Genomic DNA, 26,546 nt, shown 5'->3' on the forward strand with positions numbered 1-26,546 from the left:
AGATTTGGGCCATGATTAGAGATAATTTGTTCCCATCTAGGTCAGCGGAAATTGCCTAGATGGCTGATTTCATCAATTAAATGAAAGTAGGCCTACACCATGATAGCATCTTTACCCTCAATGTATGGACATTGCTCAGCTTCCAGATAACGCTGAAAGTTCAGAACGCATGATGGCAGGGGCATGGCGATTTAGCGGATCCTGCGGATTCTGCGGAACCTGCGGAATCTGGGCGGAATCAGCATAAAAACAGCTCGAGAATATCGATATTATGATAAATTATCCTTATAATAAATATTTGTAATATTCCATAACTGTTAAATTGTCTAAACCGCTAAGATTATCAAGCATTTCGGAAAAACCCCAACATGCATGAAAAAAATGTCTGCATTCTATTATCGGACGATTTCCACATTGGTCTCGTTAGGGAGTTTTTCCCAAATGTACGCGATGATGACGTGCCCCATTAAACAGGACGTAACATCTATTTTAAAATGCGTTTCCAAAGTGAATGCATCGGGACAGCCCATTTGTGTCGTATATCACTGGAAACGCCCGATTCCCCTGATTCTGCAGGATGTTAAATCGGGCATTTTATTTCTTTAAATAAATCATAAGCGTCACATTTGCTCCTAGCTCTGTTCACCATCCCAAATGGCAATATTGCCAATTGGGCCGGACAATCACGAAAAACCCCAAATATTATACATTTCTTCCTGAATAATTCTTACAGTGGCCATTCTCCCATGAAAGACAGTTGCTTACGCTACACAAAAATCGATTTTTCTAAAACGTCCACCCGAGTCAATCATCCCACTCTTGATGACCAAACAGCCAGCAAGATCTTGCGATGACAGGTGACAAGCCCGAGATCCTGGCAACGATCCTTTAACCACCCCAAGTCCCAGGAGGCGAAACGACTAATTTTTGGGTAGAGTGACTCTCAGACACTCTCTTGATTTAGCTTGATTACATTACATCACGGCAGCGGCCACCTTCAGTGCCACCACGTGGGGCCTAATGGTATTAGGCTAAGTTTGGGGGCGAAAATGCTGGGGGCGAAAACGTCAGGGAGCGAAACGACCGGATACCAATCCGCTGCAGACCAGATTCCGCAGAATCCGCAGGATCCGCTAAATCGCCATGCCCATGATGGGCGGTGTGGTATTCGACTCGATGACTCGATGACGCGATCGTTGCCATGGTCCGGGCTACCGCACACTCCAATAGCAGGAGCTAAAACCCCTGTGGCCCGCTGGATAATTACTTACGACATGTAGATTAGAGTTTTGTCCTTTTGGCTGTGCACAGTGTATCACACTGTTGTCACTGATGTTGGAAATTAAACAGAAAGGAAGACAGAACTATTTTTCACACGTGTATTCGTAAATACTAGTGTATACATGCACGTTTAAAGTGGGAATATAGGCAGGAGATAGGAGTTAAATTTCTATTCTTCGGGTGACTATTATGCAGTTTGGGGCCAGGGGCATGTTTGATTCAGCCATGAATATTCTATCCATTATAGAAGCGAGAATAGTTTCGAGATACGAGGGACGCCCGATTGTGACTTTGTGTAACTTAATCTGACCTACATGTATCTGATTCACCTAACTCTTGCCTGTAATCCCCCTTTAATGATAGGAAAATATTATAATTTGTATTTGGTTATGCCGATGGCCATCGTTACCTATCGAGACAAATCTGATTAGGTTAAATGTATCATGAAATGAAAGAAAAAGAACTCCAAAAAGCAAGTGAAAAACTGTACACACATTGTGGTCCGCTTGACTCACGATTATGTCCTATGTTTGCCACTTTTGTCTCAAAAACACTTGTTCAGTGTCAGCCAGCGCAGGCAACCATTACTGAAATCCTGCATGCCGATCAGCCCCCCCCCCCAAATCAATTCACGTGTGTTTTCTCTAAGTTATGTGCTGTTTGGTTGACTCTGGTATCTTCACGTGCCTGTGATCAGATGGTTCGAGTGACATCAAATTGACATGCACTACATGCCAAAGTGATGTTTTTTTGGTGCTGAGTTATGATTACCGTGAAACATACAGGATGATAACACCAATGTACATGTACATGTAAAAATTTGTAACTGAATATAAGTAAAGATTCATGAGACCGACGGGGCCAAAACTGCAATGTACGTATATGATGTTACGAGAGCTAACTCTTGACAGCGGATATAATTGGCACATGTACAGTACAACCTCTCTACTAAGGACACCCTCGGGACTGACAAGTGTTGTCCTTAAAAGAGAGGTGTCCTGATTAGAGAGGTCAAATTGAATGGAAAGAACCAATTTGGGACCAAAACTAGTGTCCTTAATAGAGAGGTTGTCCTTAATAGAGAGGTGTCCGCTAAGGAAGGTTCTACTGTACATATTATACTAGATGAAATAAAATACATGTATTAATCTCTTTCACCGCATTTCTATCCGTGGAAATAATAAGGGGCCGTTAGTTCGTTCAAAAGCTGGAATTCGAGATTTTAAAAAATTATATTCATATTATTATGAATTTCAGCATTGCTGTTTTAATCTGATGTAAATAAATAGCCTTTATTAATTCTTGATATACAATGTACTCTATATGTCAATTTTCATCACGTTAGCGTATCTGGTATTCTAATGATGCAATGTGTGCTACTTATTTTGTTTGGGACAGACAATAACATTACACGAATCAAACCACACCTTGTTTTAATTCTTGTCTAATCTCTCCCATGCTAACGACACTCGACAGCAATTTGAACACCGATATAAGTTGTCTAAGGGTTGACCTTGGGCAAGACCAAATTTGCTAGAACCTGAAATTCAATTAGAACTCCTTCAAATCGAAGTGAATGCCAATATCAAGGGTGGGGATCAGTTCTTTGACTCCCACCCTTGAAATTGGCATTCGCTTCGTTTTGAACGAGTTCTTAATGCTTTAGGATTTCAAGTTCTAACCAAAATGGCGGTGGCTTTTGTCAACCGTTAAATATGATTTTAATGCAACTACTTAGGTGGCATTTGAGCGTTATTTTCTTCCGTTGGGTGACATAAATTGAGAAGAAGTGTTGATACATTGTACGTGCGTCACCATGACCCCTTAAAAGCAGAAGCAAATATTTTTCATTGTTCTTCATGTGCATTTGCAGGTACAGATAGAGATAATGCATAAACGCATTCGGTCTGTCAGCATCTCATGTGCCAGTATCGTTCAAATGAATTGTTAATGCATCAACAGCAAATTGTCAATAAAAGCCATTTGCACAAAACTATCTTATTGCATGGCAACACATAAAGTATGGAGCATGGAAACTATTATTATAATCTGGCATTTTTATAATCAATGTTCTTAATACAATGTTCATTTAACCAGTATTGTAGCAAATTCCTTCAGATAGTGTATATTTCATAGGCGTAGCCAAGAGGGGGGCTCGGAGTCAGGTGCGAACAACCTTCTTATCGGGGAGGCCCGTGCCGAGAAGTGCACTTAAAGCTGCAATACGTCTTCAAAATCCCTGATTGACCACGAATTACCCTTGTAATTTGTGAAAGAAGAAACTCTGTTCTACTCTGCGAAATCCAAGATTGCTACTATTCTGGATATCGGATCGACATCAAAATCGTTAAGGCTCCTCTGCCTCAATCGATCGCAAGGACGCACGGACAATGGTAAACTTAATTATTGACATCATGTACCATCCCTACAGTACAGATATACCAAACTCGTTCGCACGCTCGGTTATGGTAGGCCGTAGTGGACATAAATGTTTTAGTCTTTTCTTGATGATTCTTATCGAGGGTTGCCAAGCCGACTCCCCAGTTCAAATCAGTTTGAGGGAGAGGTCTCCCAGTTCTTCTATCGATGGCTAGACGATCTAACATTGGTTCCAACTCACTTTGTATCAGGCAGTCAAACGATCACATGGCTTCATTTTATCATCTCTCTGCAAAATCATGGATCAGTTCAGATGTAAAGGCCAATCGGACACCGAGTCAACCAGAAACATCTGTCGATTACCCATGCCGTGGCATTAGGCCTTGATGGCATTGGGAAGTTGCACCACCTTGGTTGAAAACCCTGAAGTCTAAAGCGGCGTTATATCTTCCAGGTCAATCGAAACTTTCAAGTAAATAGTGTCATCCCTGATATAATCAAGGGTGTTCACAGTGTCCAACTCCACAAATTTCTGCGCCCCAAAACTTGCGTTACGTTCACTGACGGGGCGACCGAGGAATGGTCTATTTTCCTTGACGGTGTTTGGCTTGATTGAGAAGGTAATGTTCCGTCTGGCAGCGGGATCCTCGCACTGGTCGATAAGATTGAAGTTGATACGGTTACTGAAGGGCCATACCAGTAGTGGGTCGTAGTCGCCCTTGCATATGCACAGGAACAGCGACATGTACTTGTTGCGGGCTGAAAAAGGACGAATATCTCTTATATTTTGTAACGAAGCGATAGAATGGCCTCCTTATTGCTTAAGTTCCAGATGGAGTATACCAGTGCGATTCTGCTCTGCAAAATTTACCGCACATACAAAATCATCTTCCAGAAAAACAGACTTATTCTTCTTGAGTCAAGTTGCTACAAATAGGCCTACTAGGCAGAGCTCGCGACTATTCCAACACGGCCCATGCACAAGGTCGTCGTTCCCCTCTAAACCTTGGGTTGGCCCCAGCCCCATTGCCATCGTCTATCGGGACATGGGGCCCAATCTTATCCTTGAAATCATCATGCCAGATCCAGTATGAAGCACACTGCCAAAGATACACAACAATCTTACCTTTTCCGTCACCATTCAAACAAGCAGACATTGTCAACCGATATCCATGACGATGTGTGTAGAATGGCGGACTAAACAAGGTCGTCTTCTTGCCCGACTTGGCGTCAGCCAGCCTCTCTTCGTAGTTATCTATCTTCCAGAGGAACTGTACACCATATATCTTCTCCAGATTATCAACCTTAAAAATATTTTCCAGTCAGGAAACCCTTATACAATGGGGAGTTTTTAGCTGCTCAGTAAAAAATCTTCAGTTCGGTGGGATAAACGTCATTTTGTGGGACATCTGAAACTACTACGAAATTAACAGGATTTAGTTCCAGGCAATATATAGATAATCTAATGTTTTTAATGAGTTTTAAAGACAAACTTCGTCAGACCCGCGCTGAAGAATCAAAATCCTGAACTCCGGGTATTGCATGCTTAATCCAGGTTCCGTATCATCTCGTATTCCTGAATTCCGAGTTCCTCGAACGTGCGTGCATTCGGACCTTGGGGATCATGAGAGCACGATAGTTCATTGAAGGTTCTGTCTTTGTTGTCCATGCTTGGTTTACAATATTTGACTTCGTCACGCCGATTTTACAGGGATATGGTGCTTAAAATCAGTTCACTATCGAGGAACTCGATAGGAATTTAGGAATACGAGATGACTCGGAACCTGGATTGTCGCACAATTCCCGGAGTTCAGGATTTTGATTCTCCGCGGTGAGATCAATCATAATTCTTTACCTTTTTGTCGACCCTCCTTATTACTTCACCATGTTTTTGGATGTCTCCCTCATGCTTCTCTATAAGAGCCTTGTGGTCGACCATGGCGTCGCAGACCATGTGCATGTGATTGATTGGCTCACTTTGAAGGTGATCTTGGATCTCTTTGCGATGAAACTGAAATATTTTGAAACACTTTTTAAATCGGGCTACAACCACATCAATTTCATACATTCATAATCCGAAACATTGTGGCTAAAGCTGTCAGGTGAACTTGTACCTTCATGAAACTTGAAGACCAGAGGTACCATCTCCAGGAAGTGGGTCTTTAACACGGACATCGTCAGGTCACGTGGACGCTTACAATCCGTCGAAAACTACAGTGGAGACACTTCGAAGTAGCAAAGGGATGCATAATGCCAGCTCAGGCACATAACATGTACATGTAATTGACCTCAAAGTTTTAGAATGGCCAGGTAAGAAAGAATGAAGATGTAAGAAAAGAAATTGCCGCCAAATCATTTTTTATGTGATCGCAATTCACCTTTTGCTCGCAACCAAAGGCAGCGAATGGGCAGTCCACTGGTTGCTTGGGACATTCCGTGTCCATGTGAACCTCTAGCTGAAAAAAGAAGCGGTATTAATCACAAATGAACATTGTACATTAGGGTATGAATAAAGAATAACATTAATATTGCCATACGAGCAATTTATTGGTCATTTGACGCTTTATTTCGCTTTACTGTACATGTACTTGCATATCGTTCTTTACTCAGACATAATTACAGTCCAAGTCAAAAATGACATCCGATCTACTTCGCGTCAGTAACGCGCAACGTACGCGCGGGTTGCGCGCCGAGTTGCGCGTCAATGACCCATGGACCCACCAGTGACTCTGCTCTTATCGGCTTCCATATTGGATGATGACGTCAACGTGCACGCATTTTCTTACCTCCTCTCTGATGAGCTCGGTTTTCTTACACCCGTTCGGACAGGTCACCGGAAACTTTGGACACTCGTTCAGATGGTCCACCTCTTCGTCCACGTAGATGCAGGTCCCGCAGTAGTCACAAGGGACCTTTCGTCGTGTGCAGTCATCGTTCAAGTGTTTGTCCAGGAACCGTTTTTCAAAATCCACCCCGCAGGCGTTGGGGCACGATATTATCACATATTCGCAGTCTTCGATATGGACCTGAAATCAACATGGCTTTTTTCATTATCTCGCTGGCTTACGGCATGGGTTTTTTGAATGTCTATGCCCTCCCTTTAAATACAATGGCAACATAACAAATTAAGATATATGAACCAAGTTTACGATCAATGTTTCCTTGGATTGTCTGCGTCATCGTGGTCGAATTTGGCCCACCCGCCAGGCCTTTTATACTTCCAACGAGCATAATAAATGATCCTCTAAGTTCATCAGTAATATATGTCAATTATTCATCGATTCTCAGGGAACGAAACAACTAAAAATATATCAATTCATTACATCAAAGCGACGCTGAGCTATAAATTGACATCATAGGCGTATCAATCAATATCAAAGGGGCGCGGAAGTGTACATGTCTCATCTTGCATGGTCAGCTATCTTGTTCAAATTAACAGAAAACTCGAATAATGAGTTTTTGGTAAGAGTGAAGCATTTATATTTTCACGATTTCATACTGTCTCGAGACTGCCAGCAGCAAGACTAAATAAATATTGCTGCTAGTATGAATATCAAATGCCCTGCCGAGTCGCTAGATATTCCTCCATTAAAGTGAGCTGCGAGAATTAAATTATCTATGTTTTACACAAGGCCAGGTGCATGAAATTGCACAGCTCCGAATCATCAAACAGTATTGCATAGTCTATAGAGACGCATCCTTTCATTAATGACAAACCATTCTAGGGACATATGCTGGATTAAACATACGGGATCATCTCAAAGTTGCTTGACACCAGAAAGATGATACATAAAACCCATACATTCCTCCATAAATGGCGAATGACGAGTGATGTCTTGCAGCTATACCTTGGATGATGGTGTTTAAAAAAGACGAACTAAGTTTTGACAGGAAAATGAGTATCCCCACCCCCAGCTGAAAATATATAGATATTTAGTGTCGGAGACTCTTTTTACAACAGCTGGTGCATGAAAGTTACAGTTACTATTGAAAGAAATTAAGATCCTTAAATGTCTTACCATAAGGTCCATCAGGTTTCCAGTCCACGAACATCCTCTTGCATGGTATGAGCATTTCACCAGGAGGTTATCCACTTCTTTCTGAAACGCCTTGTCGACGTATATCTTCTCGCGGTCCACGTGCATCTGGTCTATTGGACATCTTGGGGCAACCCTTGAAGTATGCAATGAGCCTTGGTCAAGTGAGTGTACAAGAAGAGTAAACCACACTTAAGGCTTATGCCCGTTTTTTATTTTGCAACGGCTCTATACGCTATACATCGGACCAAGGCAGTTTTATAAAAAATAAAACTCATTTTGTTTATTTGCCCCTGACGACCCTACGAAGGCTGTTTCATGGTGGTCGATGTCATCACGCTAGGCCCTGGTAACTCTGATAAGCCAGTAGAAGAATGAGAATTTGGGCCGTGGTGCGAGCCTTCGATGAAATTGATCGAAACATGTCCCCTCCATGCACCGACATGCATAAACCTACGTTTTTATCTGCTGGCCTAACCGAAAGTTCTCGGTGAAGAACTATGAGACAGGGCAAATAGGTATCTCGAAGTATCAGCCCTTTTCGGTAATCGAGAAACTTCTGCATTAGCCTCAGTGCACGACGACTTCTTGGAGGACAAAGAATCTAAAATGCAACACAGCTATAAATAGATTCTCAGAGGCTTTGCTGTTTCTATTTTTGTTATACTTTCAATAAAACATTTGTTCAGAGATGCGCTGAACTTTTTCCATTTGCTGCTGGGTTTATCGATAACAATGATTGAGTTAGTGCGAAATGTGCAAACGTACAGAAATCATGAGTAGCCTAGTAACCTTTGTGCTTAACATTAAAGTTGTATTCAAATGTATCCATCGCGTCAGTGTCGGTAGGCCTTTAACATCTATTCAAATTCAACTGCGTATTTGAATAAAACCCATCAAATCCACGTCCAAGGCCGTATATTCAATTTGATCACGTCAAACCTCTGTCACATCAACTATTGAGACCATTACTCAGTTATATTGTTTTCAATATCTTGACAACAAGTACACATTGTATGCCAATTAAACTTGTTGACTACAATGATGCCATGGCAACGCAATGCTGCTGGTTGTGTGTCCATTATAATTGGCATATTTCGTCCAACTTCAAAGTACAAATTACTGGGGCAGAGATAGAGTAGTACATGCCCGCTTGATATACATTTGATAATACATGTGTTTTTCAAATGCGAATTTTTAGTAGATGTATACATAAGTTCAGCTACATGCAGGCCCCATATTAGTATTATCATATTGACGACTGGATTGATAGCCATCTATGAAAATCCAAGTTGTATCGACTCTTTAATTCATCCATTGGCTGGTAAGGTTTTTGTTTCGATTATTTAAAATTTTCTATCAGCAACAAGTAATATCAATAAAAATGTACCGCAGTATGTTACAGTCATGTATCTTTTCAGTAACACTAATTATTGCCCCAGTGGCATTTATATCGAATTTAAAGAAAAATAAAGGAAAGTGGCTGGGATTAATTCTTTCATTCAATTGGAGATTGATTCATACCGAATTACACCATGCAATATTGTAATTAACTTTTGATTTGATGCCAAAATAGTTTGTTGCTTTGTCGATGTAAGTCATTTATCAGATGGGTATATGTTCGTCATGTTTGTGACTCGCTCGATGTTACTTAGAGCTTGTAATTAAATGATGAACGCCAAATTTAAGTTAAAGCCAACCACTTCGTGATTTTTAACTGGGCTCTGGCGGCCGAGGTGCTCTTCAACTACTACAAACATGACCATCACAAATAGCCGAACACTGATCAGTTCCTCCGCGGGGAGAGGGTGACCTTAATAGAGAGGTGTCATTTAAGGGAGGTTCCACTTTACGTTTATACAAAAACAAAAAAAAACAACCTACAAATTGTGACAATAATGCACAGAGAATCTGCTGACGTCAGGGTGTCTGGGTCTGAAATGTTCCATTCATTAAATGTTTATCTAGCTCAATGATGTTTCATTGACGAAAAAATTAAGACAAATGAGGAAGGCGACCCTGGTTGGTGCTTTATTGACGAAGTCTATTTCTGGCATCCAACTAATTAACCCATAAGTGGCTACAGCATAATGGTTCTTTCTGCAGTCGAAATGAAGACTTTAACACAAATATCTATCGATTTTTTTGAAATTTTTAACCAAACACATCTTGATTGATAATCACGGCATATTCGTGGGTTTTTAAGCACAGAAACATGCTTCGAATTGCCATTTTTGCCATCTCTACATTACGTCATGTCAATCAACTCCTTATACATTGTAAGTCAGGTCAATCACCAATCATAGGAAAATGACTCATAATTCATTACCTTGATAATTTCAGGAAGAACACTTCAGAGTATTTTTTCCTTTTCTAACGGCGTTTCCGGATACCGCGAAAGCTACTCCTTTGGTCGTTTTGGTCTCGCTAGCGAATATAGCCATTGCTTTCCCGAGTTTGTGATTGGGACAATAAGTTTTCTAATGTAAGAAAGAGGTTTAAGCTTCCTTTAAAGCATATAAAGCAGATGTCATATAGAATGAATGACAAAAACACACTGTTGCCTTCACTTACCTCAGTAGTTCCGGCAGACATGACGAACAACAACGATGACCACACTCCTCGAACTGGACGGGGTACCTTAGTACTTGGCAGCAAATTGGGCACTCATATTTCTTCTCCAGGGGCGTATTGAAGATCACCTCGACCTCAGGCCGGTTCGACAGGTTCGACCCATACGAGTTCTTACTGTGTCCGCTGATGTTCGAAGAGGCCGAGTTACTGCGGTGTCCGTTGATGGAGGGTGTCCCACGGGCTGGTGAGGAGGACCGAGTTCGCACGGGAGACCGCGGGGTGCTCATTCCGTCAAGTTGCCCGTTTAGCTCAGGCATAATCGCTGCACTGGATGATAAAAATCCTTACGAGACAAGATCACATGACCATCAAATTAGATGTCAGATGGACCAACGGTATTGAGTAGATATGAAGTTACAATATGTTTCCTGATCGTATTCGTCAGCGAAACTCACTAGCACTTAAAACGTCGACTGAACCATATATGTGATAATTATGTGATATGCTATTAGTATTTCGGATCAAAAATTCTATTAATTAAAACGTCATTACAATATTATAAGCGTGTCTCCTCGATTGCGTACGTCACGATGCGTGGACTGGTCTTCTGGAGGCAAAGAGCGTATGGGAACCGAAATCTTCTGGAATTGACCAACTTATATCCTCGGTATTCTAGCGTTATTTAGATATATAGCTGCCTTGTCTTCCTCATCATGTTATAATTATCCTTCAATAATGACACCAACAAAATATCCTGCATTTATCCCCAGTAAATTATTCACATTTCCAATGCATCCAATGCGTTCCCGGGCACAACCTACGTAAGTAATGGTACGAGTGCTCTAACAGGCCAGCCTGTTGCTTATATTGATTCGCTTGCGTCGATAGCAGCTACCAGTCAAGCGCACCGTATCCAAGGTAGTCAACATAAGTATGGACAAACAAGGATCCCCACACATGGTTGCTAACCATATATTGTATGCATCACTTATCAACAGACACCACAGTGTCGCAGGAACTTCATTTCAGTTGTTTATCAGAAGTTGACATTTTATTTTCTGAATTCAATAGAAGCTTTTACTTGCTGTAGGAAGAGGAGGAAGTGGTTTTTGTCAATCACGTATTCTACAATGATGTCGAGCATACCGCTCCCAACTGAACGTAATAGGTTATCGTCAGTCATCACTTTCAACGAAGTGAAGAACCGAAGCCGTATGAGTAACATGTTACATGTAAGTGACCGCTCAGGCTTATTGACCGCCACTTAACTCAGCGGAATCAATCGGCGGAGCCCTTGATGTTCCGCTGAAACGGCAGGTAAGCCGAACGGCACGAATTCAGTGGCACGCTATTAAAGATAACGGAGGGTTTATAATAGCGGCCGCCAGCCCACCGTTAGCAGGTAAGAACAACCGCGCCCTGAACTCCGGTCGTAAACGCGCCATCACTGTCGCCTACAAGCGCGACATACCAACAGCATGAACATTCCCATGGCCTAAATCTGTGTTGTATATAGATTGGACAAGTTCACATTTTAATGCGAAAGGGGTATAGCCGGTTGAAGAAATACCCTGCGTGACAATAGAATATTAACAGTGGACTTTACTTCCGGGAAATATAACTCTGATCGTTTGTACACAGTGGTCTTGGCGATTCTCACCATGCAAATATTCCGCAAAAAAAATATATTCGTGTTGGTTATAAAAATGGCTACCTTCCGGCTCTGGCTGCGCCCAACATACCGTTGTAAGGAACAGTAATACGAGTATGATTTAATCGACATCCTCATAATGACTTCCACATTATTCATGGACAGAACAAAGTCACAACCAGAAGCAAGGATCACTCAGTCTTGAAAACGGAATTCATAAAAAATACATAAAGGTTTTTTTTTATTATATATTCATATTTTATCATTACATCAATTTACAAAGATAACGTTAAGATTAGATTATTTTATAAATAGGTGCGATAACTACAATACATGATATCACATTTTCAAATGTCCTGGCCGATCTATCTATAATCCATAATAGAGAGATTTTGCAAAGCCCCCGAAACGTGAACGCGAACGTCGGTCCTATTGTTCAACCTCCTGATAGCAAGGATACAATGGGCTGCGTTCCAGTTTTGGTTGCTTTTCGAAAAATCCACAATAATGGGAGGTTTCCCATAATACAATGTAGTAGTTCCAGAATTCAGTGTTAATTAATATCGATTTTGTTTTCTAAATTATCACATGTAATACTTTTGATAGAGATGAAAAACACAGAAAGGAAAGAAAGAGGGAACAATGCTTTCGCACACTTAGATAAACATCTAGGGAAGATCTGCAATGTCGAAGTTTAGACTATCTTTCTTTTTTTCGACGGATACAAAAGTAGTATACGCATGATGTTTTCCGAACCTCGTAATCGCAGAGACGACGGGCTCGAGACAAACGTTTTGGCTAGCCAGCAAATTCACCATGTATTCGTCACGGAATCGTTAGCAAACTGTCATCTTTGCAACCAATGCACAGCCGCACTGCCAAGTTCTCTTCAATCAATCTACAGTTTACTTGTTTTATCAATGACCTCTTTGAGCCAGATGTCAGAGGTGCAGTCTCCGCCGGGGTATCTCATCTCGTGGGCGAGTACGGGGCCATCAGGCTCCAGGCCAAAGTCCACCAGGAAGTTCTTGTTGAGGGACAGGCCGCCATTCTTTGTGTCACAGTCTATTTGCAGCATGATGGACCCATGACTGAAACAGTTGAAAGATTAAGATTTTCAGTGAGTACACTAAACTTTACAATGATCATGGCCACTGCCACGGACCAAAAATTTAGTTTTTTTCTCAATATATTGTATTACTGTCAAAACGATTATCATTGTAAACGCCAGTATCTGTATTGCTTCAATGGACACCTAAATGTCATCTCATAGGATGGAATAAGGACTAATTTCACTCCTTCTTTGGCTATACCTACTCGATCATCTGTGGGTAGAACTGCTGATCCCAGGGACTGAAGAGAGAGGTTGTGACGAACAGGCGCTTGCCGTCAAGACTGAGCTGGAGCATCTGTGGCGCACCGTAGAATCGTTTACCGTTCATGAAGAATGGATCCGGCTGCTCCTGCAAACAAGAATTTTAATTCTCTTTTATTTACGTCTGTTTCACTCCTACTTTATTTACCTCTACTTCCCTCTTACTTTATTTACGTCTATTTCACTCCTACTTTATTTACGTCTATTTCACTCCAACTTTATTTACGTCTGTTTCACTCTTACTTTATTTACGTCTACTTCCCTCTTACTTTATTTACGTCTATTTCACTCCTACTTTCTTTACGTCTATTTCACTCCTACTTTATTTACGTCTATTTCACTCCTATTTTATTTACGTCTACAATGTATTTCACTTAACAACATTTATTTACTAAAGGTATGAAAAAAACACAATAATCTTACGAAGAATCTCCCATGATGCACCATTCTTAGATTTTAGCAGAAACTCATTACACAAGAACTGATGAATTTTGCCTCGTGACTGACAGTAACACGAACATCTTAAAAGTGGGCTCCTTCACCTAATCGTTATTGTTTCCATACTTACAGTGAGTTCCTTGTCTTCAACAACCGTCACGCCATCTCCCTTACAAATACTACCACCAAGGAATATCTGTAAAGATTTTCACAGAAACTTTATGTTTCATTCGTTGAGCAATGTGTTATGGAAGAAAATCACGTTGTGTTCAAAATTATTCCGGGTAGTCAATAAGAACAGAGAGATAGTATAGTTTTTGAATACTTTTTTTGAATATACTTGTATTCAAATGGGTCTTACATTCAATCACGGACGGAAGCAGCCCTCTTTATTCAAATGTACACCGACGCGACCAAGGATATACATCGATCAGGGCACACGTGTAGTTTCTACAAAAATTACTTCGAACCATTTCTGATATTGGTATGACAGATAGAAGGATTTCACCCATTGTATAGCGTACAACTTTCGCGGCATGTCGTCAGGTTTCTTTAGGTCTGAACTTCTGTGAATTGGAAGTTGTCAACAGCACAGTCTGACAACAATCGATCCTTGTGGAAAAGTTTTGCTTGTTAGAGATCATAATTATGCTATGCACTCGGGGTGACCCTGATTTGGGACATGGCGAACATTTTCAAACTATTTCTATAATTGCCTTTGCATTGTGTGCTTACCTTGGCCCAATTGCACTGCATTGCCCGTGCACTGCATTGCTCGTGCTTTTCCGACCGGACACTTTGTGTTAAGACATGGTTTCATGAAAGATTTTATCATGCTTACCTGTCCAGCCAACTTGGGGTGTGCAGGGTCGGTGACATCGTACTGTCTGATGTCTCCGTGAAGCCAGTTACTAAAGTAAAGGTACTTGTCGTCGAGAGAGAGCAGGATGTCAGTTATAAGGCCTGAAATGAATTATTTTTGTATAATATTCACCTTGATCTTTAAGTATAAAGCGTGGCTGAAGTGGTATGAAAGTGATGAAGCAAAAGGATAATTGCTGTAAATCATCGGAAAGGGTCACAAAAGTTGTTAACTTTTCAAGTAGCTCTTATATCAGATATACATGTATTTGATTATAGGACTTCGACCACTCCATGGAGGTATTATTAATAATACCTCCATGACCACTCTCAGTACTGTTTAGAACAGAACAAAAGTTGTCATCTTCTTTTTGTAGTCACTTTACAACGACCATACCAACTACCAGTACTAATCACTTTCTCCGAAAGTCTGTAGTTTCGGGACTTTCAACATTTATCTGAAATTTTACGATGATTTTACATGATCCCTGAGGCATCCGACCAAGCAAAGGCTATACACGTCTATAAAATGCACCTTTAGGAACTACATGTAGCTTGAGTTTTTCGTTATGTATTTTTATCAATTGTGATTCGCAACCGTACTTTGTAACAACGACATACTTTCAGAATTGTTCCTTGGTCTTTATCAATGATAATCCGGTCCGACAACGAAATTACAGTCAACAAAGGGAAGCATTACTTAAGAACTTTATCTTAATCATTGCGATATACTGTGGTATACAGAAGGCAAAATGCTCTAGTTTCTCACTTCTAACGTCCAGCCAGATGGCTCGTAATGGGATAATTTTTAGGCCTTCTGTTCAAGCCACTATTGCCATTGACGCTGCTGGTCAATCACCCGTCGTTGGCCTACACATACACTGGCTTACTACAGTTGTCGTTAGGCGTGCGGAATTCGAGTATAATAACAGTACATGCACATGATAACGATAACCTTTAGACGTTTTTCTTACGCTCTCAAAACTGCCATTTGGGAATTTGCAAAATAATAATAACGATGGGTGTTTGCTCCATAGAAGTGCTCTGAACATGGCTCGGACAGTGGAACTCGAGGATTACCTTTGAGTGGCCCTTGGCGGCCTCAACTCCTGTGAAACTGGTTCAGACAATCATTGTGAGACCCCGGATGAGTCCCTCCGAAAAGTGAAGTGACTACCAGCAGCAAAACTCACCTGGCATGCCTGGTAGAGCCCAACCCTCCACCTTCTTTCCGGGAACTTCTATCACCTTGTCCGCTGCCCATTCACCATTCTGAAAAAAAGTTGAAACGGGTCTTATTATCAAATTATCAAGGATAATCATTGCAATGTACTGTGCTATTTATCCTGACCAAAGTGGATATTGTTGAAGGCAAAATAAAACTACGTTTTAATGATAACGAGTATTATTATTAGTGAAAATGGTGAAGTCGATGAGAGCCTTTAATCGGTGAGACGTAATGCTCTAAAGTCAACTCCTGTCTCCTTGCTTCATATCATTTCGTATGTGACGACTCACCGCCAATTGATGGAATCGGAAGACAGTTGAACTGAGTGCACAACCAACAAATCCCTCGGATCGGAGCGGGTCATGCATGAAGCGAATCTCGAGGGGAATCAGACCATCGGGGCCCAGGTTGATCGTCTGCTTGATTGTGTGCTTCTCCCAGTCCCACACGAACAGCTCGCTGCCGTATTTCCCTAAGTAAAAGCAGGCGATGGGTTCATGTATATGATAGACATGAAGAGTAAAATGGAATCATTTTTCATTGGCCCACTCATAGGACGACGCCTTAAGGATGATGACGGGATCCTGCTCCACTACACTGTATACTACATTGGATGAGAAACGTGTGCATGTTGTTTTTGAACAGCGTGATCGCAGTGTGGAGTTTCTATGAAAAAGCACAGATAGTTCCGGGTTATACTCTTGAAACAGTCACACATTTGAAATCTACAAAGAACGCTGAAATAGCCAAAGATGTCAAAGTAGTTTCGCTGTCAGTGACGGTTATGTCGCCATCCTGGAATGCGAGGCCCTGTCCGGCGAGAGCATTGATGTTGCTGACCTATAGTACATTCAGGCATGTATAAGTATTTTGGAATTGAGACATATAGGACACACATTCGTTATTTCACACCGCAAACTTACCCGCTTCAACATCCTTGAGGTCAAATCCTCTCTTGAGGGCCTTTGGCTCGCCCCATGCCGTGCTGATCATCGTGTTGAAGTAAGGCTGGTACCAGAAATCGTATCCGAACTTGGCGTTGTGACCAGGAGCTTCCCAGTTGCCCTTCACGCTGAAATCTTCACCGTCGAGAATGATGAAGCCACCTGAAAATAAAAACCACGACTTAAATTGATATCATGATGGCCGAAACCTTATTCCGTCATCATTCTATGGGGAAGGACACTTTCCCAGGGGGACATTTAAGGCGATTACACCGGTTTCGCGTTTTGTTGGCAGAGAACTAGCGTACTTCTTATACAGGAACATGTAGATGACCTCGCCTCAGATCCTTCATACCTTTAGCGTTGCCCTCCGCGTCTCCCATCGCGCTAATCATTACCTCCCCGTTGCCGAGGCAGTGGACAGTGTGCGGCGTGCCAAGGTCGCACTTGGCGTGAATCTCTTCTGGTTCAACAATCTGTAATGACAAAATTACCCATCATTTTAGCTATAGTTTTGTCAGTGTCGACTACGCTACTTTTCCTTCTTTTTCCGTGTTCAGATAAGCATCACCATTGTCCGGTCGCGCGCCGCGACAGAATTGGCGGGTCGCTGCAGGTCTTCGGCTGTTCCTAAGGACGCCAGCTCCGGTCAAACTCAACAGTCGTCCTATGTAAGGAACCTGTACATCGGTTTTGTTCCTTGTTGGACTCAATTTCGTGTCTTTAACGAAAATGCAAATTCCAGACAAACGCCTTCAAGAGTGATCCGGGTTGACTTAATTATCGCCAGCCGGATCTGAATCAAGACTGATCAACCTCGTCTAATGCCTGATGGTAACGAATATTGCTCGCGAAAAGGTAATTTACCTCTGGTTATAAATGCATGATGACAACAGTTATAAAAACAGGAACACTAACGTGAAAAAGTTTGGGGTTCTTTTCATCTGTTCTTGTGTCGAAGATATAGATTCTGTCACTGATCAACGATGGTAGAATCAGCTTGCTGCGACATTTAGAAGAATTATCAAAACAACTTGAGCAAGCATTCCAACCGCTATGATGGATCTCGTCGCCAACGTAGGGCATGTCAACCCTGCTGATCACCTATTCAAAATGAAAGAAATAACAACCATTATATGCCTCAGGTTGAAGATTGGGGAGTATTTTCTTTGATTGTGGGGGACCAATGGCGTCTCTGAGATCACTGGCTTGTAGACGAGAAGACTAAGAGGTGTGTGCAAAGCTGATGGGGTCTTTTATAAAGTCTATTCTGTAATACGTCTAAGAGTAGAAGATGGTGAGCCCCTGATGACACAAAAAAACGTTTTGTTTTTGGGGGGTGTACCTGACAATATGTAGGCGAGGCGGGGTCCACATCGACCGTGCACAGGTAATCAGGAAGATGTTTGTTTGATGTGCCGTTCCTGATGCAGGGAATGTAGAGCAGCTTCTCCTTTGGTCCAAGAATCATCGCATCCTTCGGGCTGCTGTAGCCGGGCCCCGTCGCCGCACCACAGCATTCTGGGAAACATAACAGAGATTGCGTTATGAGTATGTTTATTTATATTTTCTTTCAATAGGCTAGAACAGCCTCCTGGCCGGAAGCACCACCCATGTGGGAGAGTTTCCATCCAGACTGGCGTATATCCGAATGGGCGCAGCACAGTCTCTCCTACAGTTTTACCTCTCGTACATATACAATCAATAGGCCTCATTTTTATTCATAGGCCGGGCATTTAGACAATTATGTTTCGCCTTGGCCTTTGTATTTGTACATCGCGTGATCAATATAATAGGGATTTTTCGCAAATCTCCCAAAACGCCAACGTGAACGCCTATCTCATTGTTTGACCTCCTTAAAACGAAGTCGAACAATGGGATAGGCGTTCACGAGGACGTTTCGGGGGCTTTGCGAAAAATCCCTAATGATATCGGCGCCCAACGCCCGGCGCCCGGCCCATCGGTGCAGGGGTCAAGGCAGGTTTACTGAGTCCGACGCGCGCTCAAAATCTAAGCGCCTACATCATAGGCGTCCAGCTTTTGATCGTTGTGGCTAAGGATTCAGGAAGGTTTACATTAATACATGTAGGCATGCAGTGACCATCCACTGTTGATTGAATAGACCGAAAATGGCCTCGGTAAATATAGGACATTAAGTCTTAAAGAAAGTTAAAAATTGTCGCCCTACCCCTGTGTTTGATCGTTTCTGGTCTCAAGGACTTGCGGAACATGTCGACTGTATGAGCTATCCAAATACAATGCTTGATCAGATTTATGTTACGAGGTCGCTCGACCAGAGATCGAAAGTCCACTTGATGACGACAGACGAGATCAGGCGTGAAAATCTCGCGAATTGATTGTGTAATTTCAGAGGCCGGTGAGCCTTTTCAGAGACTTGGACAGGTTTCGTAATGCTTGATTGTTGTGTTATATCTTTCGAACTGGATTCCTATCCGCAGACACGTGAAATTAAGAGCTCAATAGCCCCCCTCCTCACCCCCCCCCCCCCCCCGCCCAATCGACTGACAAACACTGACATTCCCACTTGCAACACACGTAAACCATTATTCTACGTGTGTTGTCAGTGGAGGGGTCAGTCGATTGGGGTTGGGGGGGGGGGGGGGGGCTATAAGCTCTTAATTTCACGTTTTTTCACCTAATTTTCCCATCCTGTCACCCGGGGCAAATCGCCGTGCCATATTTAGGTGGAGAGAAGAACTGGAATACTCTTGGCAGGCCGTGTGTGTTGACGGTCGATCGTTAGCCCATTGTAGGCTTTGATTGCAAATTGACACCTTTTGAAATTCTTCGGCAAAATCATGGTCAATAGCATCTTTTTCGGTGACGGTACCTCAACTCGCAGTTAAAAGAATTAATTTTTTTAATTTAATTAAGTTAAATTTATAAAGCGCTGTTTCCATTTGAAAATGTTCAAAAGCGCTCCCCACTATAGTTGACAGTCATTAGTTGCGTGAGAAATGTTTTCTGAAAAGCTCAGTTTTTAGAGCCTTCCTGAACTTGTTCAGAGTGTCCTCCTGGCGTAGGCCTTGGCCGAGAGAGTTCCAAGCCAATGCGGCCGCTGAGCTGAAAGCTCTCCCGCCAAAACTCGAGCTTTGGAACCGTGGGGTGACGAGAAGGCACGCTTTGGTGCGTACGGCACTAACAGTTCCTCCAGATATTTCGGGGCCAGTTGGCGATAACATTTGTAGACAACTGTTAGGATTTTAAACTCAATCCGCGCTCGTATGGGTAACCAGTGCAGGTCTCGAAGCGATGGTGTGATATGGTCCCGTTTGCGAGTGCGAGTCACCAGACGTGCAGCGTTGTTTTGCACCATTTTAGTTTTGATAAGAGTTCACTGGATATATTGAACAATAGGCTGTTGCAGTAATCCAGCCTGGACAGCACAAGAGCCTGAACGAGAGTTCTTGTCGCGTCTCGTGTTAACATGTTTCGAGCCTGCACGATGTTTCTGAGATGGAAATTACCTGAGCTCACAATGCTATTCACATGTGAGGTAATGGACAACACAGAGTCGAACATGACTCCAAGATTCCGCACCGGGCCGTTTGCCACCTTAACCTCGACTCCGTCAATCGACAGGAATTCGATGCATAGTGCAATCAAGCGCTGTGGTGTACCGAACAGTTGGATCTCCGTTTTGGTTGGGTTACCCTTCAGAAAGTTCCTTGTCAGCCAGGCCTGTATGGAAACAAGGCAGACCTCGATCCTTCGACACTCAGACCGTACCGCGATGGCGTCGTGTATTCTTTGTATTGCTGTATACAACTGGTTGTCATCGGCAAACCCATGTCTGTCTAGGTCATGTGATTGTATCAAGCGGCCGAGTGGGAGCACGTAAATCAGAAACAAGAGAGGTCCAAGCACAGAGGTCCAAGCACAGAATCCAAGCCTAGTCCAATACACTGTACATGTATTTTGTCTCCAACAGAGCCCGCTCGCAACTTACATTTAGGTCATATACAATATTGATAACATCGACCCCCCACGAAACAGCTCTTATGAGCGTGTGTGAACGTGTGTGTGTGTGTGGGGGGGATCAATAGGTCTAAACTGGCAAAGGAATACGAAATCTTAGCTCACCCTTTTCCTGCTTATCTATTCCCATGTTGCTCTTCCTGTCATGTGCTGGGTCTATCACCAATCACCGTGGGCAATAAATTGGGCTGCACTATTGAAAATTGGTGGGGTCGGGTCTCGATTGTACGTGACCTAGTTCTATCCAAGTTCCAGAGCTTTAACACGGTTTGGTTAATCAAGCGTTCCACATATACTCTTTGAATAGAACGTTAAATACGAATCGGGTCAACGCGACTGCTAAAGATTCTGTCGGGCGATCGGGTCGGGTCGACTGCGTTTACAAGACTGAATTCGTCCAGTTTTCAGATAAGCCCTTGGGTTATAGTCTCAACACCCTTGCGATGCTGCCCGATCGTCGGGTGATGAAGTGTGGGAAAGGTTCCGACGCCATTCACCTGCGATAGCCAACCAGGATATTTCATTTAGTCACATGATTACAGTAGTGGCAGACGTTTGGAGGGATTTAGCGATCTCAAAACATTGCGGGTCAAGGTGTTGCACTACGGCTATACATGTAACTGCATTTCTTTTTTCTTGTACCACCAGCTAGTAATTTCGAACGCCGTACCACTTTAAAGACGTGATAATACATGTATACCAAAGTTATTAGCTGAGAGTGATTGACTGATTGCAAGGGTATTATATAGTTGGTTAATTTATCTTTTCATTAACACCCAAGTGAGATGAGACCCTTAGCAGAAACCTAGAGCGACCAATAGTTTCTGCCCTTGGTGATACAGGTAAGAAGCCAATGATTGATTTGCAAGTGTTCCGACGACGTTGCCGTCTCCTGGACATTTTGTGTAGACTCGGGTTGGTATATTTTGACTCGTCGGCTTTGAGCCCTGCCTTAGTGCTCGTTGCCTGTGTGAAAGTATACTTGTATGTTTATCCGCAGATCAAATACTATTTTATTACGAGACTCATCTTAGGGTCGTTTTCCACGGCAAAATTTGAAAAGTTCTGCTTGTTATTGGTGGAAAGTAAAAGTATTAACAAAAGACTGCACAACACAGATAATTTCAAATCAAGTAAATTTTTCCTATAGTCGTTTTAGCCTATCGACCCCATGAAAACTGTTTTGTTGGGTCGATGTTATCAAGATTTCCACTGAAAGATAACATTTCGAAAAGACAGTAGAACAAAGGGAATTCACGCCCTAGTTTAAAGACAATAGACTCTGTATTTGGATAGGCCTGAATTCTAGTCGGGTTGAGGGGGGGGGGGGGGCGTTGTACATGTACATAACAAAATAACAGCTAGGGCAAAGCGTGCCTTCTCGTGGTGGCAACTGCAGCGCGCGGGAAAATACTCTACATGTAGTCAGTGGAATCAGGCCTACAAGTGTTTTACTGACATTTCTCTCCCACAGGGTCAGACTTTATATGTATATCAAAAGAAGTTAAAAAAGCACTTTTATTTACTACTATGGCAAATATTCTGTTTGATGCAGGGGCAAGGGAACGGGGTAAGAACGTTTTTACTAAGTGTATCATACTGCCACAGACCTGCATAGGCCTACTTCAGACTCGGGATACTGCTGATTGCACGAGAATGCATGGCATTGGAAAACGAATGCTGACGTCATTGGCAGAACGTCATAGCAATAAATCAGATATTATGATATGCTAGTTTACATGACAGCGACTACCTGAAGCCTAATCGTGTTTCAAGTCTAATGCCTAGGGAAAGCGTCAAAGAGTATCGAACTATTTCGGCTATTAGCCCGAAGGTAACCGGCGTGTGGTTGATATTTCTTTATTGTAAGAGATTTATACAACAAGGACATTTCGCAAGATACATCTGAATCATGCACAACGAGATGTGATTGATGAGCGATAATAGAGGAGGGGTAACAAACAACGGAAAGTTGGGTGGAGGACGGGAGGGACGATTGCGAGCCCTCCTCCTGCCACGTTCCTAGTAGTATACAAGGAGGACACCGCGGTGACGTCACGGCTTTTCCAAGATGGCGCTGCATATTGTAAACAAACTCGATCCACGGCCAAGGGAAAATCAAGTCATCAAAAAAGTTAGATTTTTTCGCATCAAATCAGAGTTATTAGTACTTTTCTGCTATGAAATAAGTCTTCAGACAATAAGCTATCATTTGAATAATGAAAAGTGCTGTTTTGATGGGGAAAATAGGGTTTTTTAAACCAAATAGCCGGGCACCGATCTTCCAAAATTAGCGATGGTTTCAAAACAGTCTCCCAGATATGGGGCAATCTCTTCATTATCATAATGGGATTTGGAGGCATGTTTACAGATTTTACAAGTTCGAGACCTGTAATACCTAAAACTCGCATAGATCCCCATAGATCCCCTCTATTTGTCGAGTTAGCGCCCCTGTAAGATCATGCATTTTCGGACACTAGAACGAAATCTTCCTGCGGATATCGCGGTTTCGGTGATGATTTTAGGAGAAATTGACTGTTCTTAGAGTTGTATGGGACAGAAATGAGTTCATACTTCATGAATACATGAATATATTATGATATGGGCGGGCTTCTAAGTCAAAACAATAACAAACTCAACTGCATCTCTACTGTATATTGCGTAGTGCATTGCCTAGTGTATTTCGTAGTGTATTTTAGCGGAGACATTATTTCCGCACTTTGGCCACGCCAAACGTCTTTTTTATTCGTGGAAGTTAATCTGCTCTGTAAATTTTATTTTACACAGGAAGAATCCATACTAGGTATTGCAATATTTCATGTCTATTGGTGTTTTTGTGTACAAAAGCGCACCAGACAGTGAGACGTGGATATGTGTTCAGTACTGATGCTGTCAGTAGACTGAATCTGATTGGCCATAGCGATCACTAATATGGGTCGGGATCACGTGATGTGACGTCACCGCGGTATCCTCCTTGAGTAGTATACGTATATACATACATACCTGAAGCGTAGTTATCGGAAACTGGCTGGTTGACAATCGGAGACTTCCCCTGTGTCGGGTATGGGCCTCTTTCTATTTTTCTCAGCGCTTACGTACTCTCGACACAGTTAATTTGTCTGGGTTGTCAGATGCGTACATGTACGTGCGTTCGTGACGCAGGCAACGAATGTCAGACACGGCTTCTTGAGCAGCATGGTAGGCCTGTACATCAAGAATACGGCTGTAGACTTTCGTCTAGCATCACGACCGAGACTTTCTAGCTACTGTAGCATCCGCTAGCATGCATGCCGATTAATCAGCGGCGTGCGTCTGACAATCATTACGTCTCCCGGGTCGGTCAAATGCCGAACACATCAATTGAAACCAAGGACTGTCATTCACAGCAACATTTATCACTGCAAAAGTCGTGTCAGTCCGTCTCAGACAACTTGCCATGCAAAAAGTAATGTTAGGCAGATATATCCCGCTTCATTTTGTCAACATTTCGCCGAGAGTACTAGGTGAATATCCAAGTACATGTAATGAAGACGTCGTCTACTGAATGTCGTTGTGCCGTTTGCCAGGCGCAGCGAGGCAACATGGAAAAAAGGGAAGAAATCTTGATACCTTAAAACATAGGTACATGTACATATGTTGGGGCCCGATTTAAATATCCAGAAATGGTCTTAGATTAGTGAAACTAGAGTACATACAAATAACACCAACAGGTGGTTCCAGGCCCGTGCGTGCAGAAAAAATACTGCCATCTGCCAGAATAAAACTATCAATTCCGATGAAACTGTTATGAAATGCTACAACGATAGGCCTACTACATATTCAGACCTGTATAATCCCGGAGGAATTCATAACAAAATAGTTCAGGTAGAGATAAATAATTGGAAGTTGTTATAAAACCAAACTGCGTTTAGTAGCATGAATATGTTTGCGAAGCCAGATTGATGTGATTCAAGAATCATTTTTGATTCTACTAACTGATTTGCCCTGCGGTCATTGTCTATTTTTTACTTATCATGTTAGTCTATAGACGATGCTTGTCGAATCAGGCCTTAGCCGATAGAAGTACAAGCATGAGCATTTACTCGCCGCGCTCCCTCTAAGACGTTTGTTTTGTTGAGCCGTCGTATAAAATTAAATCAAACGCCATCGAAAGCCGCGCGGTTTTCGTCCGCTCTCGTCGCTAAGCGTTAGGGGAGTTCAATCACTGAACGTTTACTCAAAGAGGAATTTACGCCGTTAATATATTCCATACTTATGAATAGCTCCAGATGATTAAGTAATCGGACTTAATGGTTATACATCACTGGACATATTGTGCTGCACAAATCAGCAACCTCAACGCAGTCTTGATGTAGCCAAAGATGGGTGACTGGGGAAATCAAATTTCCCGATAGACCTGTTGAATTGTTTCTTGATATATCATTCTATGTACCCCACTGGTAGTCTATTGATTGTCAAATCAAGGCTAAACATTTCATGGTTTGTAAGTCTATCCACATCTCGTACTCATTCTTGGGCTACATGTACATCGTTTTTACCTCATACTTTTGGGAAGACGAACTCATTTTTTCGAACTCATTTTAGGCTTGGCATTGATTCAGTCCTCTCCAGGGATACCCAGTGCAGTAAAAGAAGCTGAAGTGTCACCCAAGAGGCAATTTCTCAACATTAGCAGTTCACTGAGAAACCAAACCAAACTGTAACATAACATGCAAACAAGATATTCTAATTGCTGTATCTCTGTGCAGGGTGGTTCAGTTTTGATCAAACTTGATTTGAAAATGTCCCTTATAGGATTCGTACATGTCATGCAAACCTTAATGCATGAAAATTAACCTTCAAAGGCAATTGTTGTTCAAAAATATATTTCAGTTGGTAGAAAATACCGTAGTTATGACTTTCAAAACTTCCTTTAACTCGTGGACTTTACTTAAGTTACGCCCTAGTGTGAATTTCTTGGTTTAAGTATATGATATTGCGTCTTACCCTTGACTGGGCCGCGGTGAGGGAGGGGGGACACTAGATACAAATAGATAGTTGCAGGGCATTACTCCACTTAACAGATGGCAGACTTGATCGGACCCTGGATTGTTTTTTGCAGCAACAATTGATGATAATGATATTCTTTTATCATCCAATTGATTGCTTTCTAATTCAGCCAATTACCGTTGAGAGTTTTCTTCTTTACTGCGAACAGGTGAGACAAGAAGGCCAATAATCGTTGGAGTGCGGTGTATATGGTGCAGTTAAAACGATCATTTCCCGGCCGTCTGGTTGTGAGAATGATTTCAGGTGAATGGAAACAATACAGCCTTTTTATCCCACCATGCCAATATTTTCCGAACTCAATGTTTGGGCTGTGAAAAAGTTGTGCCGGTGTAAAAGTAAAAAGTGTCCCCCCTGGAAAAAGTGTCCGGCCCTATTGTATTCTGCAATATGGTTCTATAGAGACCCTGACCGTCAATAGCTCAGAGATTGAAGCGCATAATAGAATCCTTTGTTCCCGGACATTTTAACCTAGGACATTTTAAACTTCTACACCGGGAACATGTTCACTTTTACCAACCTTTCTAGTTACGCGTCACAGACTGAGCTCACAAAATCATTCAAAAATGTTCACTATGCCTACTTTTAAGGTAATGCATAAAACATGGGCGATAATTAGAACAACGACCCTGGACCTTTTATTTATATACATGTATATTATAGTTTGTCCATTTTGCGGTTGATTTGACATAGATACACATTGGAGGATGCATCGATGATAGTGAATTTAAAA

The 26,546-nt window shown here is 42.2% G+C and overlaps 2 protein-coding genes across 4 annotated transcripts; both read right to left on the minus strand.

The window, feature by feature from the left end:
- Positions 1-1,286: 1,286 nt before the first annotated feature.
- Positions 1,287-11,091, minus strand: LOC135503512 (TNF receptor-associated factor 4-like). Of its 2 annotated transcripts, XR_010449907.1 has the most exons (8): positions 10,272-11,091; positions 7,680-7,833; positions 6,447-6,686; positions 6,039-6,116; positions 5,516-5,671; positions 4,787-4,964; positions 3,902-4,419; positions 1,287-1,329 (listed from the first exon to the last, which is right to left on the minus strand). XR_010449907.1 is itself a non-coding variant. In XM_064797143.1 (7 exons), the coding sequence occupies exons 1-7, from the start codon at positions 10,586-10,588 to the stop codon at positions 4,091-4,093; spliced, it is 1,452 nt and encodes a 483-aa protein (XP_064653213.1). In that variant the 5' UTR covers positions 10,589-11,091; the 3' UTR covers positions 2,092-4,090. The 2 variants fall into 2 exon arrangements, 1 of the variants encoding a protein (XP_064653213.1); XM_064797143.1 differs by lacking the exon at positions 1,287-1,329 and having other exon boundaries at positions 2,092-4,419.
- Positions 11,092-12,135: 1,044 nt separating this feature from the next.
- On the minus strand, positions 12,136-21,131 carry LOC135503499 (methanethiol oxidase-like). 2 transcript variants are annotated; one of them, XM_064797138.1, is made up of 11 exons: positions 20,873-21,131; positions 18,114-18,289; positions 17,687-17,872; positions 17,124-17,244; positions 16,748-16,930; positions 16,115-16,296; positions 15,790-15,868; positions 14,577-14,698; positions 13,866-13,931; positions 13,240-13,385; positions 12,136-13,013 (listed from the first exon to the last, which is right to left on the minus strand). In XM_064797138.1, exons 1-11 carry the CDS (start codon positions 20,895-20,897, stop codon positions 12,821-12,823), a joined length of 1,479 nt encoding a protein of 492 aa, XP_064653208.1. In that variant the 5' UTR covers positions 20,898-21,131; the 3' UTR covers positions 12,136-12,820. The 2 variants fall into 2 exon arrangements, with proteins under 2 accessions (XP_064653208.1, XP_064653198.1); XM_064797128.1 differs by lacking the exon at positions 20,873-21,131 and adding an exon at positions 18,957-19,045.
- Positions 21,132-26,546: the final 5,415 nt, after the last annotated feature.

Source organism: Lineus longissimus, chromosome 2 (assembly GCF_910592395.1).
Source record: "Lineus longissimus chromosome 2, tnLinLong1.2, whole genome shotgun sequence".
NCBI lineage: Eukaryota > Metazoa > Nemertea > Pilidiophora > Heteronemertea > Lineidae > Lineus > Lineus longissimus.

Excerpts from the sequence above, each read along its gene's own strand:
- LOC135503512 (XM_064797143.1), bottom strand. The coding sequence starts at position 10,588 with ATGCCTGAGCTAAACGGGCAACTTGACGGAATGAGCACCCCGCGGTCT. Across the intron at positions 6,117-6,446 it reads CCGAGCTCATCAGAGAGGAG|CTAGAGGTTCACATGGACAC; the intron begins GTAAGAAAATGC and ends TTCTTTTTTCAG. Across the intron at positions 4,965-5,515 it reads TAAGGAGGGTCGACAAAAAG|GTTGATAATCTGGAGAAGAT; the intron begins GTAAAGAATTAT and ends AATATTTTTAAG.
- LOC135503499 (XM_064797128.1), bottom strand. The coding sequence starts at position 18,999 with ATGTTCCGCAAGTCCTTGAGACCAGAAACGATCAAACACAGGG. Across the intron at positions 15,869-16,114 it reads TCCGATTCCATCAATTGGCG|AATGGTGAATGGGCAGCGGA; the intron begins GTGAGTCGTCAC and ends ACTTTTTTTCAG. Across the intron at positions 13,386-13,865 it reads TTGAAGACAAGGAACTCACT|GAGCAGCCGGATCCATTCTT; the intron begins GTAAGTATGGAA and ends TCTTGTTTGCAG.